At 40.2% G+C, this 20,976-nt stretch overlaps 1 protein-coding gene across 1 annotated transcript in view; it reads right to left on the bottom strand.

Moving 5' to 3' along the window:
- Positions 1 to 20,976, bottom strand: part of LOC145409268 (neuronal acetylcholine receptor subunit alpha-7-like) — a 383,585-nt gene that overhangs the window by 65,736 nt on the left and 296,873 nt on the right. Inside the window, exons 5-8 of the mRNA XM_080279749.1 lie at positions 20,432 to 20,612; positions 17,213 to 17,288; positions 13,387 to 13,581; positions 12,333 to 12,527 (exon numbers count right to left, since the gene is read on the bottom strand). Of these exons, the coding sequence (XP_080135875.1) occupies positions 12,333 to 12,527; positions 13,387 to 13,581; positions 17,213 to 17,288; positions 20,432 to 20,612 (647 nt within the window). The remainder of the gene's footprint in view (positions 1 to 12,332; positions 12,528 to 13,386; positions 13,582 to 17,212; positions 17,289 to 20,431; positions 20,613 to 20,976) is intronic.

The following is a 20,976-nucleotide window of genomic DNA, read 5'->3' as shown; positions in this document are numbered from 1 at the left end:
CTCATTGTTTTGTTATTGTTCTCCAGACGATTTCCTTCAGGTTAAGAGTTTCTGATGTAGACTGAGTAGCTGCAACCTTCATTAACCCCGCCGTTAGTAGATGGCTCTCTTTGGCTGAATAAAATCGTCTGGAGATAGCAAAAACTCCAGGAAACGTCCTTGTATTGAAGCAGTTAAAAATGATGGTGGTAGTAGTAGTGGAAGTGGTGATGATAACAGTAGCAGTAGTAGTAATGGTGGTGGTGGGTGATGGTGTTGGTGGTGATAGTAGTAGCAGTGCTAGTGGCAGTGGGTGTGATGATGGTAGTAATAGAAGTAGTGTTGACAGAGTAGTGATGTTAGTAGTAGTAGTATGAGAAGTGGTGCTGGTAGTGAAGTAAGAGGCACTGGGGATGGGGTCGGGGTACAGGGAGGGGAGGGCAATGGGTTAACACATACCACTACATAGACTAATATCAGCAGTCCATAAGAACAGTACCACATGCTTTGTTACCTCACTGACTAGAATATCTCAGTCAAACGGAAATTCAAAGACAAAAAATAAAAGAAAATGGAAAAGATAAATAACTAAACACTGATACATGTCATGGCAGCCGCTGTGAGAGAATGAGAGACAGAGATAGGGAGAGATAGAGAGATAAGAGATTACCCGCTTAGAGACAATTTTCTTTCCCAGAGTAAAAATGAATTGGTCTCACCCTGTCCAAAAATCTTCCATTAATATTTTCTTTATTACTTTTTTCTTAGCTAAACTTGTTGGCCCTAAAAAAAAATTGAAGCCGCTCTAATGTATTCGATTATTTTTTTAAACATTTTCAAAAGAGTTCAGATGCAGGAAGGCTTTAAGAACTACCCTACTCTCGACGTTTCCTTAACCCTTTAGCTGCGGTGGATTCTCTTTAGATGAATATAATCGTCTGGAATAAGCTTAAACAAGAAAGAAAAAGAAAGAGAGAGGGCGAGGCTTAATTTCGGTCATAACGTTAATGTTGACTTTTTTCTTTAATTTAGAGTTATTTCTTTATTTTCTTTGTCATCGGATTTGTCTTCGGGTGAATTAAAATCGATTAATCTCAGCCGGAAGTAAAGATGAACACTGTACTCGGCAGCCAAAGGGTTAAATTATTCTTATTTTATTATGATTTTCGATTTGCTTGTAACTTGGTGAGCCGTTTCGGACGAGTGGTGGGCCGAGGTGAGGGAGAGAGGGAGGGAGGAAAGAAGAGAGAGAGAGAGAGAGAGAGAGAGAGAGAGAGATGGGGTAACAAACTTCACGAGAAAGACAAAGACAAATACAGGGAAAGGAAGGACGGACTGGAGGGAGGGAGAAAAGGAAGAAGGAAATGAAGAACAGTCGGGAGAGAGAGGGATAGAGGGATGGAGGGAGGATCGGAAGGGAAATGGGAGGGGAAAAGGGAGGCAGGGGAATTTGAGAGGGAGGACGGGTAGGGGAATCGAGGGATGGGGGATTAAGTAATGGAAGAGAGAGAGAGAGAGAGAGAGAGAGAGAGAGAGAGAGAGAGAGAGAGATGGAAGGATGGTCGGAAGAAGGGGATGAAGAGACTGAGGGAGTGGTTGGGAGTGAGGAAAGGATGGGGGACGAGTTGAAGGAAGTAGGGAGAGAGAGAGAGAGAGAGAGAGAAAGAGAGAGAGAGTTGGGATGGTGAAATGGAGATAAAGGATGGAGATGGATGGGGTTGAGGGGAGGATGGAATGAAAATCAAGAAAAAGGGATTGAAGGTTGGAGGAAGAGGATGGAGTCATAGGAATAGTGCGAGAGAGGATCGGGAGAGAGAGATAGATGAGAGATGAAATAAAAGTCGGATGCAAGAAGAAGAAGACTGAGAGAGAGAGAGAGAGAGAGAGAGAGAGAGAGGATGAGGTAAAAGGAGGAACTGAAGGATTGTTGAAGGGGGGGGGGGACTGGAGCGAGAGAGAGGGAAGGATAGAGGTATGGGGTAGAGAGGGATGGAGCGAGAGGGGCAGAGAGAGACACACATCAACTCGCCCCCTGTGCCATTCCTCAGGGTGCGAGTCGTGAGCTACTTGGCCCCTACACGCTCTCTTCAACACGCTGAGGCTCGCTCGCTCGCTCACAGAAACGTGTGTGTGTGCTTCAAGAGGCAAGTGACGGACTGACTGACCATGCAGGAAGCAACAGCGCATATGATCCACTTAGTAATTAGCCATTTCACCATCGATGTATTTTGCTTTGAAATTAATATCTTAGTTAAGTAGAATGCATAGCTTTTGGAGTACTTTAAGGAGACTTAATTCATGATTACTGCAGATGCTGATTTGTGTTGTCGAGGAAAAGAGACATAAGTATTATTGAGCTACTGATATTCCAAAGGGAAGGAGTAGATGCTGTTCAGGAGGAGAGGTTTGTTAGTAATAACATGTAAAAAAACTCTGGTTATCCATAACTCTTTGACTTAAGTTTAAGTGAAAAATACCTTAATATAATCTTATCATTCTATATGGATACTCTTTGTTACGCTTAAGATAAATTTGTCAATATTTAATATTAAAATGATGTACCATGAATAAACTGTCAAATGAAAATAAAGCACGTGGGGTAGCCGGTGCCGCAGCCTGCCTGATGCCGGGTGAGGTGAGGTGAGGTGAGTTGAGGTGAGGGCAGGCCAAGGTGTGAGTGACGACTGTATTCTAGCTGGCAAAGGAGCCTTCGTAACATCTCTTCCTAGGCGGTACATTTTGATCATTACACCTTAACATTCTCTTGTGTGTTTACTTGTATCTCTTTAATATCCACATATATTGCATTAATAACATACAAGAGGATACTGATGTGCAATGTACAGGGAAAATCGCTAAGGAAGAGGTGTTACGAAATCTCCAGAGCCACCTAGAACACGAGCCTGAGAGTGAGGGGCTGCACCACAAGGCACTCAGACACACTCAGCACGGCTACTGTGTGCGTGCAAACATGCTGCGCTTTAATCACTCGTAAAATGCAAATTTTACACAAAATAAGGAATATATATATATATCACTGAAGGACACAGAGACGACCATAACGGGAATCAAGAGACAGTGACACACAAGCAAAGATAAGAGAGACAAAAGCGTCATGGGCTTCCCCACTTGTAGTTCATTGCTTACTGGATCACACTTGTCCACACCATCATGAATGGAATGCATGAGCTGTGTGATGCTGTGGTGTGTGGTGTGCGAGGCAGGAGTGCGAGTGAGTGGCTCATTGTTTTCCTCTCGGAATGGGGAAGCGAGGGTGGTATATAAAGTGTTGATCAAGAGCTGTGGGTTAAGGTATGACAGAAAGCATTTTGGGTGGTGGAGGGGAGGAGGGAAGAAAGAAACTCGGGTGTAATTCAGACAACTTAATGACTAGGGAAGGAAACCAAATGATATATATAGATATATATTCATAAAATCATAAATCAATCCTGTTCCGTCATAAGTAGGAAGGAGGCAGCTGTGTAGCGCTTCGTAACAGCTGTTGGTGAAAAAAATAATAGCTCGGCAAAGACTAAGTGATGGTCTAGGTCTACTCCCTCATATAACATCCCACGTATCTCTGGCACCGCTCGTTTTCGACACTGTACATCAGACTGTCATCCGTCACCGAGTTTACCTATCAGTGGCACCGATTCGGACGTGGCGGGTGTGGTGGCGGATACCATGTTCAAGAATAGGGTTAACGACAGTAGAATTGTTATTTCTGCAAGTTTAGAACAGGTAGTTTAATTTGTGATTTTTAACTCTTCTTTTCGAACAAAGAAGATATTTCAAACAACTTATTTACTGCTTGTTTTATATATCAAAGTATTATTCAATATTATAGCTTATGTAGCAGGTATTTCTTCCATCTTCACTCATGATATCAAAATACTGCTTCTGAAGAGACAATAAGGGATTTCTTGTTATTTTTTAGTATCCAGGCAAAGATGCGAGTTTAAAAAATAACACCATCCAAAAGACAAACTGGATATAATACATAAGAACGGCGAGTGGAGGGCACACTGCTGTGGGGCCGCAGCGCCACACCCTCCCACACACTCACAACGAAAGCAACAAAAACTAAAAAAAATAAACTCGGCCTGGATTCACAGACGACCTTACGATCAACTCAATATCGTAACTCAAATTAGTTCTTGCAGGGAAGACAAGGAAGGTGTAGAATCTCTCCAAGTCTTGTTCTTTCTGCAAAAACAAGTCTTAGTTTATGAGAGGAAACATACCACAGCTAACTGTCTGTAGGAAGGACAAGGAAAAGAGTGAGCAGATGCCATATATGTCTCTTGTTCTTCCTACAAATCAGAATCAGAGTTACGAGATGTCGTTGGTCGTTAAGTTGTTTCTGAATCCAGGTCCCAATAACAAAATCAGAAGCAACGTAAAAACTCCATTTGGAACTGACAACATTTATAGAGTGAAATTTTTACACTGGGGTGCATCTGCCTGCCAGCACGACTGAGACGAGAGCAGAGTGTGTGTCAGGGGCTTGGCAAGGTAGATGGACCCCAGCTGGCCAGTGTGTGAATGAAGCAGGAGAGAGTTAGGAACAGAGATTATGAATAGTTGCCATACATACCATAAAACAAAAGAAAACTAAGATATTTAAGTGACCAAATTAATCATTATGTATTTTTTATTAATATTTGTGAGAATAACAAAATGTATCTCTTATTCTCACAAACAAAGCTGAAATAGAACTTCATTAATTATAGAGACAGTTTAGAGATGCATTATTTAATAAAACTTAAGAATATATAAGAGTACCATAGTGGTGAACTCCAGTTTGTGGCTACCTCCAGAAATCGAACCTAAAACTTCAACCTTCTGTCTCGACCTTACTCCCTAACCAGAGGGGGACCTAACCGTTCAGCATGGCGATGTGATTTTAATTTCATTCTTCCTGCTACCAGTCGATTTTATTCGCCTTAGGATTTTTTTTTTTCTTCGATAGAGAAGCATTGGATATATATTTGCCCCTCACTACATGATGTTTTCCTTGCAGTTGAATAAAATCGCAAGGTAGAAGCAAAAACAAAATTAAAAATACATCACCACTCTGAAGAGAATAAATGGGTGAGTATTGGAGGGGGGGGGGCGGTTAACCTATGGACATTGTATTTTTTCAACAAGGATATTTTTGTATTATCTCCTCAGCAATTTAATTAACCATACTTCACCTTGATAGCCTCTTTTACGTTACTGCCAAAATATGAATCAATATCAAAAGACGTCAAGAAGATATAAAGGTTTGATAGGTGAAATAAATCGCTAAGGTGAAGGTGCTAAGAAATCTCCCATGACAGTTTACAAAACGGCCATGCAACTTCTTTCCTCCACTTTAGTCTCACTTAAAATTTCATGATTACTGGGCCAAGAGGGAGGAAGGGGCATGAACTTTTCTTTAGATTCTTTCCTGCTTGCACCTCTAACCTCTTTTGTTATTCACTTCACCTACCTACAGTTGATGCTAAGGAAAATGTGTGAATAAATAATGCATACTCTATACCTGGTACGAAAGAAGATCAGTACAAAAGATGGGAGTCACAATGGGTGATCACTTTCAAGGAAGTAAAAATCGTATTCTTAAACTCCTGGTGAGGTGTGATCTAGATACTAAAGAAACACCAACTGTAGCCAGGGTCAAATGGTCTTCAGAGGATCAAAATCAAGTTGAAAATAAAATATCTGGGGATTGGCTGGAGTATAGGGCCTGTGAGAACATCTGAACCAGGTGGAGCTGATGATAAAAGAATCTGACATGGACAGCATATCCACATTTGGGGTAGCAAAATGCAGGCTATGGATCCAGTATCAATGCTAAAATATTTACTGTAAGTGCAAGAATCAATAAAACATTGGGCATACCATAATAACAAATATATATATATATATCTTTGATTGAAAAAATGGTAGCGAAAGACAAAATCTACACACATAACCATAACGACAAATCATATATGGCTTGTATGGTATCCAAAAACAATAAAAAAGTAATAAGAGTAATAAGGTCACGAGGGAGGTTCTAGGTTAACATAAAACTGAGTGAAGGAACGCGGCTGCAGGCTGACGAGTGGCGGGGATGTAGATCCTTACTATCAAAACTGGATGCACGAAAATTTAAGCAAGCCCCAAATTTTTGTCATTTGTGGAACACCTGTACCGGTAATAGTTTCATGTAATCAGCCAGCATCCCACATTACATAGTATAGTCAGCAACGATTCAAAAATATCAGGCGCTTTCTTTCTTCCCGGGCTTCGGAAATTATTGCTAAAAAACAGGGGCTTGTTCACACTTTCACGCTCTCAGTTTTAATAATTCCGCCCACAGAGGTTAGTATTCTTGCTACCTTAGCACACTTTCTGGCATCTCTTTCTTAGTAATTAATTTTACGTATAATACCTTATTATTATCTAAGTTTTTAACAGTCGGATTCCAACAACTCCTCAGTTAAATGAAATAATCTGGCATCAGTTGAATTACAGTATTAGCCTTTTTCCGAACCGTGAGAAAGCTAACTTTACTGGTATTAATATCCTCAAGCTCCTATGCCCCACTCTCAGCTGGATAACATGGACGTATATATATATCCCGATCACGTAAGGGTTGGTATCGACAGAAGTTATGTCGCATACATGAGGTTATCAAAGTCATATGCAGAAATAAGGTGTCAAGAGGTGCCAGAAAGCCTCCTAAGCCAACAACAACATGAACCATAGAAAACCATCACCACCAGCAGTTTCGGTTCCAGGTTAATCCTTTCACTGCCATGGACACTCTTCAGTTATTCAGGCTATATCCAGAACGTTTTATTCAGGTGAAGAAAGTCCGGCCATTCCAAGGGTTGATTAAGGTAGTTCTCAGCCCTTTAACAACTAGACTTTATCCTCAGCCAAACAAAATCACCTTGTGATGGCCTGAGTGAAACATGGTTTAAAGCGTCCGTGGAAGGCGAAAGGGTCAAGCACTTCACTAGGTTGACGTATTTTTCACTGTATCGTCTCTCACTCCAGACGAGTTTATTCAGCTCAGGAGAGAATTAGTGAGCTGGAGAGGTTAGATAAAGCCTTCATTAACCTCTTCATTACCAGGACTCTCTCCCAACCTAAATAAATAATCTGGCGGCAGGAAGAACACAGCAAAAAATGGACGTTCTCTGAATGGGGTTTAACGCCGCATCTAGCTATCAAGGGGATGTACATATTCACACAGAAACTTACTGAGGCTGAGGGAGGGGGGTTAAAGGGGAATTGGGGAGGGGGTCCTGGCCAGATGAGAGTGGTAGGCCTACACATACAGTAAACACCTAAGGCAGAGTCCCCGCTTTGCTTTGGGAGAGGGGGATAGTCGGTTCCCATCTAAGGGTACTACACACAGTGCCCTCGTCTGTCGTGATCGTTAGCCGTACAAATATGCCACTTATCTAGCTAATTTAACCCCTTCACCCCATGACCTATTCTCATTGCTTGCATCAGATGATGTAATTTAAGTTAGGAGGGACTTTTCGAACTAGGAAAGTGAAACATAGATTTCACTGACCCCTTTCGGACGAAATGTCTCCGCTAAAATGAATAATATTGTCATGAGGGCAAGCATAAGCAATGGATTAAGTCACCTGATGCATGAGGTTAAAGCTTCTCTGCAAGAAAATTCATATATACCAATTACAGGATGGTGGTCACTTCTTTTTTTCTATATGCTCTTCTGATGTCGTATCCCATAGCGTAAGATGCGTTACTTAGTTTAACATTGTTGGGTATTTCCCATTAGAATTTGTGATCCACCATGCAATCCTTAAGACTAAGTCCTAGCTGAAAATGTGTCCTATTGCCGAAAACTAGTCAAGGGTCAAGGTAACTCAAGCAGATTATGAGGAATCAAGTGTTTTCCTTTTATCACAAATGCCTCTTTCTTTTACGATGCGTTACTGCCATACTGGTTCCCTTATGCTGTCACTACAATACTTTTGTTGCTCAACCCCAAACTATGATTAATTAATTGTTTTAAAAAATGTAATTTGGTAGGAAAAGAATCTGAAGTTTACTATCTAGAAAGATGTTATTAAGGGCAGATGTCTCAAAGGAAGACGGTCACCTGTGTGGGTGTCTCAGTACTGTCTTGAGAGGCCAAGTTTAGGGCGAGGGGAGAAGTGACCACTGGCTGCAAATAAAAATAGTGCCGTATAGGAAAGGCTTTATCTAGTGAAGTATTCTACGTGGGGGACTATCAAGGGTTGTGATGGTGCCTATATACTGCTTGACAGATGGGTATTGTGATAGCTACACTTTGGGTTTCGTGGCAGGTATACTGTACACTGTTTGGTGCCCGAGTGTGGTGGTGTCTGCACACAAGTTAGTTGTGGTACTGCCTACACACTGGCTAATTGTGACTGTGCCTACACACTGCTGGATGCCAGGGTGTTGTAGTGCCTACACATTGCTTGACTGTGGTGGTACCAATTCACTGCTTGGTTGTGATGGTGACTACTCATGTCCTGCCTGCCTGCCTACCCGACGTGCCTCACCTGACACCTAGGAGGCAGCACAGCCGCGACCGCCATGCTTAGCACAGCAACAAATTGAATTACTTTTCTTTGTTAGCAAGTCGTGTTTTTTTTTTTCGGAGTGGTAAGTATATTATATATAAATATGTATATATATACATACATATATTCATATACAATAATATATGTATATATACCCATATATACACATAAGCATAATTAAGAATATATATATACATATCTCTATATCTATATATATAGTAGATACAGCAAGTATTCACAACAAGAGGGGTACTACCCATGAGGGACGTTTGCTGAGGGTGAGAACCGAGAGAGAAATAATAACAATAGTAAGAGGTGAGCAGCGAACTAAGTAACATCGAAGCATGCAAGGAGGTAGGGGGGCAGACGGGGGCGGCGACCCCTCAGCACACTGCTACTCTGGCTCATGCTGCAACACTGCTCACACCAACCCATACAAGCGAAAATATAATCCCACAATAAAAGAGAAATCAAAACGAAGCAGAAGAAGCAGTATAAAAAAGCATGCAGTATCATTGTTAATCATGTTCTTCCTTCAACCAAAATGAAATTAATATTACCTTGATAATGAACGACTTGGTCTCCACACCACACTGTACATCTGCACTATAACACAGCCAAGCACACCGACTACTACAAATTAATATACGTCATGGAAAATTATCATTAAACTTCAGAAGATGCTTTTTAATGGTACTTCTTTTCTCTTTGTTATTTTAGTTCAACATAACGAAATGTGTTTCATATTATGCTAAAAAATCCATCAGGGGGAGGTAACACTGATATTTATGCCATTGAATTTATATCTCAAATTTTAATGCATTGGGGAGAATGACAAGTTTATATATTTACACTTGGAGGTTTCTTAGGGGGGTAACTTTAATAAGAAATGATCGGCAGATAAATTATGCTTTGTTTTCCTTCTATATATATATGTGGGAAAAAATAATAAACTCCCAAGAATGTGAGGTCATTTGAGGCCGTGTTTTTCGTGTGATCTCTCTACTCTGTCGCTTGCATATCGTTAAGAGATTCGGGCTGGATTAGATTATGCGTATTTTAAACCATTTTTCTTTCTTTTTCTTTCGTGTGTATGATTAACCTCATCAGTATACTTAAGCCTTTTTTTCTTATAGTTAATTTTACTAGCAACAGTTTTTCTTTTTCTTATCTTTTTTTTTTTTTTTTACTTAGGAAATGCCTCTTTAAGTGAAGTGGTCAAAAACGACGCCTGCTCAAAATGAGATTTATTTCCCAAGCTGAACTAAATCGCGTGGAGCAAGAATAAACCACTAGAGGCGTCGTCATACTGAGAGGGTTCAGGGACGGGGAGGGACAGACGTTGGACTGTATTTTAAGTGGCATGGGAAGTTTCGTAACGCCTTTTCCTTAGCGATTTAATTTGCTTTCTACACCTTCACATCCTCATGCGTATTATTGCCTTGTTTTTTTATAAGCTTTGGGGATCAGTAACATACCAGACGATACGGAGGTGAAATATGCAGAATAAGTCACTAAAAGAAGGTGTTACGGGATCCACAAAGCCACTAATAATACGAGCCTCTGTCTTCTCGTTATGGGTTCATTTATCGGTTGGGAGGAACTGAGAGGAGACGTCGGGTTTGTCACAGGCGTAAATATCGTTTCTACACTTAGCTTTTTAGTATTCCATAAGTGAAGGCCAGAATATCAGGAAGAGCTGGTTTCTTTGATATCTTAGGGAGCAAGGAAGAAAGCCAGGTATTAATAAGAGAACAAATACTTAAGTTATTTAGCATCCATTTGACTGTATAAAGAGGTGAGCAGAATTTTGTTTCATATATGCCATGATCAAAAACCAATATTCGTACTTTCTGATTAAGCAGATGTTTTCAAAGGTGTTCACTGCTCTTTCAGACATTGTGACCATGGAAGGAGAGGGGGGGAAGTGACAGTGTGAGGGGAGGCTTGGAGGGAGGGAGTAGAGGGGAGGGAGGGACGAGGACGAGGACGAGGACGAGGTAAAGGGGACGGAGGAATTATTGCAAGTGACGCAACGTTTTCCTTGGGGTTTCATTAACTTTGGCGGGTCGATGGAGGTTGTGGGGTTATTTAATGGAACTTAACCCCATGGAGCCAGTGAGGTGTTTTCCATCTTATTCCTGTTCCTCTACATCTCCAGACGATTTTTCTTAAGCTTTGGAGAGACCATCTGTAGTGACGGGGTGATGAAACAGTGTCCATTCACCCTTTCGCAGCTTAATAGGTCCCTCAAAGCGGAATAAAATCGTCCGATGGTGGCAAGGATAAAACGCAAAACACGTCACTGGGCTGAAGGAGTTAATGACGAGACGGGGAGGTCGACTTTGGTACCGATCGAAAGTTACAGCTGACTCCTCGTTACAAGTAGCCCTTTTTGACTATATTTTTTGCAGTTAAAACAAAACTTGCCTGTTAAAGATGCATTGCTACTTTAGAGTGCCAGGTTTACCCCCGGAGTTAAAGTTCAGTCTGCATGGAAAAACTCATAATGGTTTTAAAATATCGTACTCATATCGAGGACTTGCTGTAGATTAGGCATGAAGGTAAAGAGGAGTGGAGTGGGTTCTTAGATCTTTTATCATCAAACTATTTATTTTTCTTTCTGCTGTGACGATTTAACCAGCATAAGGACGCGCTCCGGAAATGCATATTATTGTGAGTTTCAGAAGACGAGCCCAACAGAAAAGAATTAAATCAGAGAGGGGTCGGTACGGAAGGCGACTCGTAATCAGAGGAAATCAGAGAGAACTAAAAATATATATATAGTTGTTCCGAAGGCAAGATCACGTCATCGTTTGCCGCGGCGAGTGTAAAAAAAAGTAATGCGCTGAGAGGAATGGGTGAAGCTTTTTTTTTTTTTTTTTTTTTTAGTATTATATATTTTTTATCATTAATCCTCAGTGGTTTAATTTAGATAGTTGATATTAGGGGCAGATTTTAAAGTGTGTGTAAAGTGAGCTTTGTATATATATATTTTTTTTAATGAGGTTTTAGTAAGGTTCTCCATTTAACTCCTTCGTAGTTATTTGGATATTTTTAAAGCATGAATCCATATTTATCTTTCAAAGGCCCCATATCTATTCTACAGATGTTGTGATATCACTGACATTTGTGAATTCCATAAAGATTCTACCCTACGTGACTCGATACTTTGACAAATTTGATTTTTAAGCATATATTTGACTTATATTCATTATGTTCATTATGTGGCATTATGGCTAATCTATGACGAGTCTTTGTGTCAGTGTCGGTGTGTTGTTCTTGTCTCCCAAAGGCCTGCTTAAGTACAAAAATCATCTTCGCTTGATAGATCTGAAGAAAAAAATTGTTCCTCAATTAATTTAACAATATAGTCAAACTGCTTACTTTGAGTTTTGAAGCTTGAATATTTTTGACAAGACTGTGCCAGTGTGGGCCTGTAATGGTAGCGTGTTTGGTAATAATGTTGTCGTTATGTCTGAAAGCCTTGCATAAGTTGAGCTTTTCAGCATAGGAAATGTTTTGTTATAAATGTTGCACGTTGTTTTCAGATATCTTTCAGTATCATAGTGATGTAAGCAGTGGTATGCTGTTCAGTGACGAATTGATTAGATATTAGATACCGTTACTAGAAAAAGATTTTTCTTTTTTTTTCCAGTTCACTTATCAGATTTTGTGGGCCCTTTGTAAGACATGTGCTGTTACTGTGTTCACTGTGTGAGGTGTGAAGTGTTGAATCCGAGGTGTTGAGTCCAAAGCATGAACAGAGAGGCCGTTGGAAGGCCATACCTAGTGTCAGTTTCTCGCCAGTGTCAGGGGGGAGTGAGAATCCAAGCAAAGTCATACTGCTTATCATTATACAGGGCAGAACCAGATTGTATAGATAATAGATAGTGCGACGCCTGATCTTGATGACGAAGGTAATGTCCACGTATGGCTCTGGGCAGCATTGGTACGTCAGTACGTTTCGCTCACCAGGAACCTCTGTAAAATAACGTTAATTAGTGTGAAACAAAAAATGAAAGAGAGGAGCCTGAGGGGAGGAGCTGGGTAGGAGTGCGGCTCGTCTTAAAATCCGTACTGAGGCCTTTGTATTGGGAAGCATGAGGACTTCTTATCATGTATCAGCTGAATCCGTGTCCATCGAACTGGCACACACATCTCTTGGGCACTTTCCTTCCTCTTCTTTGGTTCTTATGGCTTCTCAAAAAGCGTCATAATATATGGAAAGAAAACTCACAAACCAAAAAATTGTAAAACCGGCGAAGGAAGCAATGGGAGAGAACACAAACGGGTGGAACAAACGGATCAAGAAATCAAGAGAGTCACTGGACTTGGTTAGGGAGGATGAGGGAGGCTATTAGGGATTGGGATGGAAAAGCTACCAGGAGCCAGGAATAATCTTACATAGGATGAACTGATAGAGATAATTCTTTTTTCTTTTGAATCATAAGACTTGTTCCCCTCTGGCTCCTAGTTCAAGTAGTTCACCACCTCAGGAGATCCTTAAAACACTGTCTTCCGGCGTGAGAAATCGGTGTTACCTGCCCCCGTTGTTGGGCAAAACTGCTCAGTCATAACCATCGGTAATCACGGACAATCAGTCAAAATCCCGTCATTACCAAGCTAAACACTAGAATATCAAATACTAATATACGGGTACAATATAAATAAGGAAATATATAAAATTAGTATAAAAAACCATAAAAATTTATAAATACTCATAATAATAATAATTAATAATAAACAAGGATTAGAGAACTCATAAAAGAGAGACGTTACAATATCTAGTCATAACAGTGGAAGGAAGTGATTGTCCAATGGGGCTAAAAGATTTGGTTACCTAGAGAGAGTTTCTCGCCACAGTCCGGGGGCAGAGTGAACCCCAGGACGGCCATAGACGCTATCAGCACACAAGGTAGAATTAAGTTGCAGAAATAATATAGGGTGCGCCTCCGTATGACAATTGCGAATGTTACGTCTACATACGGTTCCGGGCAACATGCGTAGGTAATGGAGTTTCTTGTCCCAGGGCAACCTAGAACATAAAAGGCAAAGTGGTAAATGTGTGACATTAGTCCCTACGGCTGAGAACAGTGGAACCTTGGGCATTAGTAAAAGGGGTCTGGTTAGAGTGGGATGTTTTTGTTACGTTAATGGGAAGAATGGGGAGGGAGTCATTGTTTTCATGGCAGTTTTTGTTGTTCATTATTTCAGCTACATTGAGATTTCACATATGGTTTTGAAGGATCCATATTTCTCTCGTCTATAGTAAACTCGTTCACCCAGAGGACGTCTTTGTATTTTATCATGACCATCCCCATACGACTGGATTCAAATTACGGAGACTTCCCGGTGGAGGGGTAATAGGTAGATATAATGATCCCCTGTCAAAGTTGACTAAATCGACTGGTAACAGCATGATGAAAATAAAGTACGTCATCAGAGTAAAGGAAATGATCAAAGAAATCTTCCCTTTCATTATAAAGATTATATGCAAAGCTAATGTTACTTCATTGGCAAATTTAGGATACGTTACCAAGAGAACATTTAGTTTTAAGGCTATCACAGAATTTATAATCCACGATACTGGACATTTCTTCAGCTTTCCAATGCCAGAGATTTGGAGATATCTAAAGGGGTCCCATATAATTCTCTCAGAATATTGTAGCTAATGATTTTTTTTTTCTTTTTTTTTTTTTCATTTTTTGATTATCGAAGTGCCCAGGTTTCACAGTATTAAGCCATACCAAATATACCTGATCCCTGTCCATATCTTCCTGCTGGGGTTCTATTTCTTTGATTCCAATTGAGGTTCTGTTCCTGCTACTCCAGTTGAGGTTCTGTTCCTGTTCATCTCTTCACCCCGAGGACGTTGTTTCTGTTTCATTCCTTCGACCGCCAGACGATTTCACTCAGACTGGGAGAGACTTTTCGAACTGGAGGGGTTAGCTGTGTCTCCCCTTAAACCCCTCAGTACGAGATGTCTTTCCTGAGTTTAGTGAAATCGTCTGTAGGAGGCAAGAATTAAGGAAACCAGTGGGTCGTCGTAGTGAAGGTGTTGATTTGACGTTCATGAAAAGGATAGCAGGTTTAGGGGCACCAAAGGGATGTGATCCATAAAGGTTTACATCCGCGGAAGGGCTGCGCTTTTTTTCTTCTCATATTGCCACCCAGGGATGAGCAACTGGTCACTCCTGCCTTAAGTGTCAGGACTATGGGTCGTATTTAAATGACACTGGAGACTTCGTAGCACCTCTTCTACAGCGACTTATTCTGCTCATTACACCTCAATAGTCTTTTGTATATCACTGATGCAAAGTATGTCGGTACTAAAAATGTACGAATGACAAAACAGAATATTGAGGTGTGAAGTTATGCTAAATCGCCAAAATGAATGCGTTACGAAGACTACATTACCACTTACAAAACTACCCTAAGTAACCTAGCCCCGGACCCCTTCGATCTTGATGGGACAGTGAAGGACTGGATGATATTGATGGTAGAAAAATGCCAATCTACCAATCCCATTTTACATCCATCAAAGCGTAGGGGTCCGACAACAGTAAGCCAGATCATTTAAGGGTAGGAGACTGGCCTACGCCCCTGGTAGCATTTCGCATGATAGAAAAACCCTCTAGGATTCGAACAGTGGCGCCTAAACCCCACCTGATCAGAGAGCTTTACCGTCAGGCCACAATGCTTCTCAATAAGTTCTAAATAAGGACAGGTATGTTTTGGTTTGGCTTCAAGTGTTAGATTCCCGAGAGTGCTGAGAACTTAAAGCAACTTAAGTTTGATGATTGATTTTTTTTTACATATAAGAAACGAACTGAACTTTAAATTATAATGTTTCGTTTAGCATACTTGGAGAGAGCTAAGGAGAGGAAGAACACGAGAGAGTGGTAAGCTGTTGTTATATGTGTAAAAAGAAGGCAATTAAGCGCACATTCACTTTACACACACACACACACACACACACACACACACACACACACACACACACACCTCTTTAGCTCCTTCGATTTGATGACACCTTTTTAAATATTATTATCGCTGCCACCAGAAGACTTTATTTAGCCCAGGAGAACATCCTAGTACTGAAGAAGTTAATGAAGACTGCTCCTAACTTCTTCAGCTCAGAAAGTCTGTCCTGAGCTAAATTAAATCGTTTTGCAGTAGCAGATATTAAAAAAAAAAAAAAAAAAAAAAAGAGAGAGACGTCCTCATATTGAAGGAGTTAAGTGGTTGTGTTGCTGGCCATGAGACTTAATTATCCCTATCTTAACCATCTATAATACGAAAATAAATAATACAGTATATTATGTTTTTTTATGAAGTATTTTAAGTATGTGACAAGACTTAAATTCCTATTGACTAAGCTAATTATTTTATGACCTCTTCAGACTAAACCTTTATTACTCAAAATATACTAAAATTTAATAAACATACTGACATTATGGCGGGTAATTATCTTGTAACAAAATAATCTATCTGACAAAAGTTAATCAAATAATAACTCTTTCTTCTTCACACTTTTTTGCTACCTTATGTTTTTAAAGAGGTTTGGTATGTTTCTTTGCCCACAGATATGATGCGTCAGGAAGGAAAGTGATGGACATGCCTTGAAAGTGAAGCAGACTCAGTGAAACAGTAGGCGATCGTTGTCCCTACCTGTACAACACTGAATTAATTAGCACAGATTAAAGGTAAGTTCATCATCTACTCTACAGTACGTATGAATCGTCCATTTCTCTTCCAACTGTACGTTCTGTGTTAAATCATTTATCTGATTATTGTCAGCGAGTGATTTTACTAAGTCAGCAATTTCTGATTTAAGGTAATACAGACCTAAATATCAACAGCAAATTTCTATCCTCTTATCATTATTTACAATTTCAATTTGACATATACCTCAGCAGGTGCGATATATATTGGTCTTACACACACACACACACACACACACACACACACACACACACACACACAGTAAATGTATATCCTCTTAACATCAATTGCTATTTGAATTTAACATATAGCTCAGCAGATGAGTTATATATCATTCTTACACACACACACACACACACACACACACACACACACACACACAGTGCCACGACGCTTACGTACAGTCGTTGTCATAAGTTCCCCTACACCATCTCCAAACTGTTTCGGAAGTAAGCGAATCCCTGCTAATCTAAACAACAGTGATGAAGCAAGTTAGAGTCTCGAGTTAGTTCCGAATCACAGTTGTGTGGAAGAACTTTTTGACTGCGACTGTACAGGTAAAGAAAAATATCACCTCTTCCAAAGACAACAGTAAATTTCCGTATAGAGGGTAATAATTCAAAATCTTTTAAAAACCTTGTATATCGCATGCTCTGTCACCACTTAGTTCCTTCTCTCGCCCACTTACTGCCACACCCATTCATTCATTTACCCAGTCCGTCTACACCTGTTACTCCCTTCTCCACACACTCACTTGCTTCCATATCCACACCAACTTACACCGTTATGCACGCCCACTCATTCCCTCACGCACACAGACTCACTCCCTCATTTACATCCACTCACCTCATGCAAGCTCACTCACTCTCATTGAGGCCCACTAACACCCCCATGCACGCCCACTCACAGCCTCATGCACGCCCACCCGATATCCCACTCACCAATAAGGTCCCACTCGCCGTTCTTGATGAAGTCACTGAGGTCGCCGCCTTTCTCGTTCTGTAGCTGAAGGTCGAGCTGAAAGAGTGGACGAGCCTTAGTAGGGGGACTCAGGGAATGGAGTGATTAGTGGCAGGACATAGTTTTAGGGTCACTGAAAATTTGCTTAGAAATACATGCTCTTTAATTTACTAAAAATGGCTACCTAATAAGACTGGTTAGGCTGTTTAAATTATTGAAATGCCACTCAGAAATTTAGGATTTTTAAGTCATTCACGATTGCTTAGAAAAACTGGTCAAGATGTTTGTCTCATTAAAAGAATATTTGTCGTAACTGATCATTGAAAGTGCTACTTGAAAATACATGTTGTTTTGAGTAACAAATTTTGCGTAGAAAAGCTGGACAAGCTGTTTGAATACAATGAAAGGATGCACAGAAATTCATACTGTTTGACCCACTGATAGACTGCTTAGAAAAATGGTAATGTTAGCTTGAACGAATAAGTTTTTGCTGGAACATGTCAAAGGTTACTTGATAGAATCTTTAAAGCTTTGCCTGAAGTAAACACTGAAGTCTGCTTGAGTCTTTAAATGCCTTAAGGATTGAGACTTCCCTAAGGAAAAGCTACCTCGTATAACTGAAAGACTACATGGAAGAGCGAGTAAATACTGTTTTCACAAATTATTTACCAAAGACTTTTCAGAATTATAATACCCTGCTTGGAGGTGAATCATTACCAAGTCCATACATTGAATAGCCAATTCAGAATACCCCAAGAACAGCTAATAGAAGAATTACTAAATAGCTCTTGAAGGAGTTAATTAGTGCAACAATATTCTTTCTCAAAATTAATGTGCAGAAGGAATAAGTTAATATATTTTTTAACATCATAAGGTGCAGCGTGAACCACTTACACAACAAAATATGATTAACACCAATACATCACAAGTCAAATCCACTCAAATACACATATAAATCATTCTTAGCGTTACTAAATTCTGATTTATATTTCAAGAGCTGTGTCAGGAAATATATATGACTTTTTTATATAATCAGTATCATTAAGAAACACAGATTCACTTATACCGAACACCCCCAAATCCAAGAGCTTTGTCAGGCTATGATAACTTTTTTATGAGGTGCATCCGACCACAAGTAACCTGAGAGTGTATGGCTAAACAACAAAGAAAATTAAATCTGAAACACAAGAGATGAGAGGTGAAATTTTTCAGTAACGTCGTGGGAGCCATACCAGACAGTAGTGCGTGACTGTAACAGATAAGGGAGTATGACAGAGATAAGGATATGTGATGGAAGTAATACCTTGAGATTAGGTTGCATAATTAAGATAACTGTGATGAAGATAATACGTGACAGATAAAAGTGCATGACAGAGATAAATATGTATGAATAAGATAAATATCTATGATGGGGATAATACAGCCCATTACAGATATAAGTGCATGACGGAGATGAGACGTGATATTGATAAAAGTGCAAATTAGAGATAAGAATCTGATTATGATAATGTCTGACAGATATGTGTATGACAGAAATATAAGTACATTGTGATGGTAAGTATGTGTAATGAAGATAAGCATAGCGGATAAGAGACCAGAGTGGAAGAATGTGGAAAGGTGCGTGAAGTAAATTGCAATAGATGAGAAGGATTGAGAGAGATGAGAGAGACATAGCAGAAATAAAAATGGGTGACACAGAGCATATCTGAAAAGAATGCCTGGCGAAGAAAACTGCATAGAGAACCAACTTCAGAAACCTGAATTGTATGGAAGAGTGCATAGCTAACTGAGAGATGTGATGTGCGTGACATATTAGACATAGTACCCCAAGACTGAAAGATGAATTTATGGAAACTGATATTCTGCGGTAAAAGATGGGAGGGATAGTTTAACCTGTCCATTCTGAAGTTTTTGTCCTTTATTGCCCGTCATGTGCGCGAGGGCACGGGGATAAAATAATCAGTGCAGCCAGTTATAGCGAGAGTGATCAGTTGCCTTGATTAGTATTATGTGAAAAATAATTCTAACCTTCCCTGGCATTTCAACCCCTGGTAGTCATATCTGGTTGGAGTGCTTTAGCCTACTAGACCACTAAGCGGCCTTTTGTTGACCATATGACATAACTGCAGCCTAATCATGTGTTGTAAAAGAGATATGGAAGCTAAAAGTAAATGGTAAACAAGGAAAAGAACCTCATATATAGAGCGCAAAAGTGTTGTCAGTAAGGTATGGAACTAAATAGCGTGAGGTAAGATATGGAACCCAAGATGTTGTAGATTAATATTCGAGTAAATGTATGAAACCAAATAATGTGTTATGTAAATAAGATATAGAACCGGATAGTGTCGTGTCAACAAGCTGTGGAACTTAATGTATTGTAAATAAGATGTTGAGCTTCACGGTGTTAAAATATGCATTTTAATAATGTATCATAATGTGATATGGAAAACAGAACCTAACAATAATTTATTCACAACGATGACGCCTTTCTCCCACCTCATTCTCTCACTCCATGACCACCGGAGTGAAAAATGCATAACAGAATGAATAACCTCGGAGACTGACGACTACACAAGAAACTGAAGAGTACACGAGTGATTGGATAATACATGAAAGAGCATGAAGGAGTAGTTATCACAGAAAATGTGGTAAATAAACAAGACAGTGGATAATGAAGAAGAAATGCACTCTCCAAGCCGCAGTCCGTTTTTCTACTCCATGACTGACAAAGAAGAGTGTAAAATGGTAAAGAATGCATGAAAATGGTTAGTGCGCAAGATAGTGATTAATGCACAAGAAATTATGCCATCTAAGAAGCACCATTTCCCTTACTCCACGACTGACATTGATGAATGGATCATGGAGGGAAGGGTGCAGAATGAAGGTGGTTAATCCATAAAAGCGAAATATACCCAAGAGAAAGAAGAATACGTATGAGAGTAGAGGATGCATATAAAGAGAGGATAATACACAAGACAGTAAATAAATGCACCAGAAGCTGCACCCCTAGAGAAGCACCCCATCCCTTTCACCTCTACATCAGCACACCCGCCTGACCGAGTACGACGTACGAGTACTACAGAAAGAAGTGAGAATGCGTATAGGAGACAATAATAAAGCAATCGACACTCAATGAACAGTGCATAGAAAATTACACCCCGAAATAAGCTCCCCATCCCTTTCACCCCGCACCACCACACCTGCCAGCCTGAGTACGTCCATGACCCAAACTTCATCTTGCACCGCTGGTCGTCGAAGGGGAACCAGGTGATGTCTATTTTACAGGTGGACTTGAAGATGCCCGGCGGGATGTACAGGCAGTTGCCGTTCGAGGAGACCACCACCTTCGTCTGGTACGTCCCGTCAAAGCCCTCGTCGGCACTGTGGGGGTGGGGGCCGATGAATTAGACGTGTGGGACATGTGCGGGAGTATGAAGTGGCCTACTGTAATTCTCCTACGGTTACTGAAACTGTGGGTACCATTGCGTGTTTGTTCTAACCTGACGAACATCTCTAACCCCTTTCAGCATGGTCGATGGCCAGGTACAGTCAAACTGAGAGGTCGATTTAGCTAGTAACAAAGCTGATTCATTTCTACCTCATAACTGTTTCATCAAATTTCACACAACTATGACGTAGTTTTCAAGCTGTGGGAGTGGCCCAGTTCCGTCAGGTAAAAACAAACTGACTGTTAATACTAGATCTGTGGGAACTGGGATTGTGAACTAGGATAAAACTGTCTTTA

The sequence above is a fragment of the Coenobita brevimanus genome, chromosome 80 (assembly GCF_032717465.1).
Source record: "Coenobita brevimanus isolate Jiangsu-jjx chromosome 80, ASM3271746v2, whole genome shotgun sequence".
NCBI lineage: Eukaryota > Metazoa > Arthropoda > Malacostraca > Decapoda > Coenobitidae > Coenobita > Coenobita brevimanus.
Note: the sequence above shows the minus strand (reverse complement) of the source record. Positions and strands in the feature narration are given on the sequence as shown.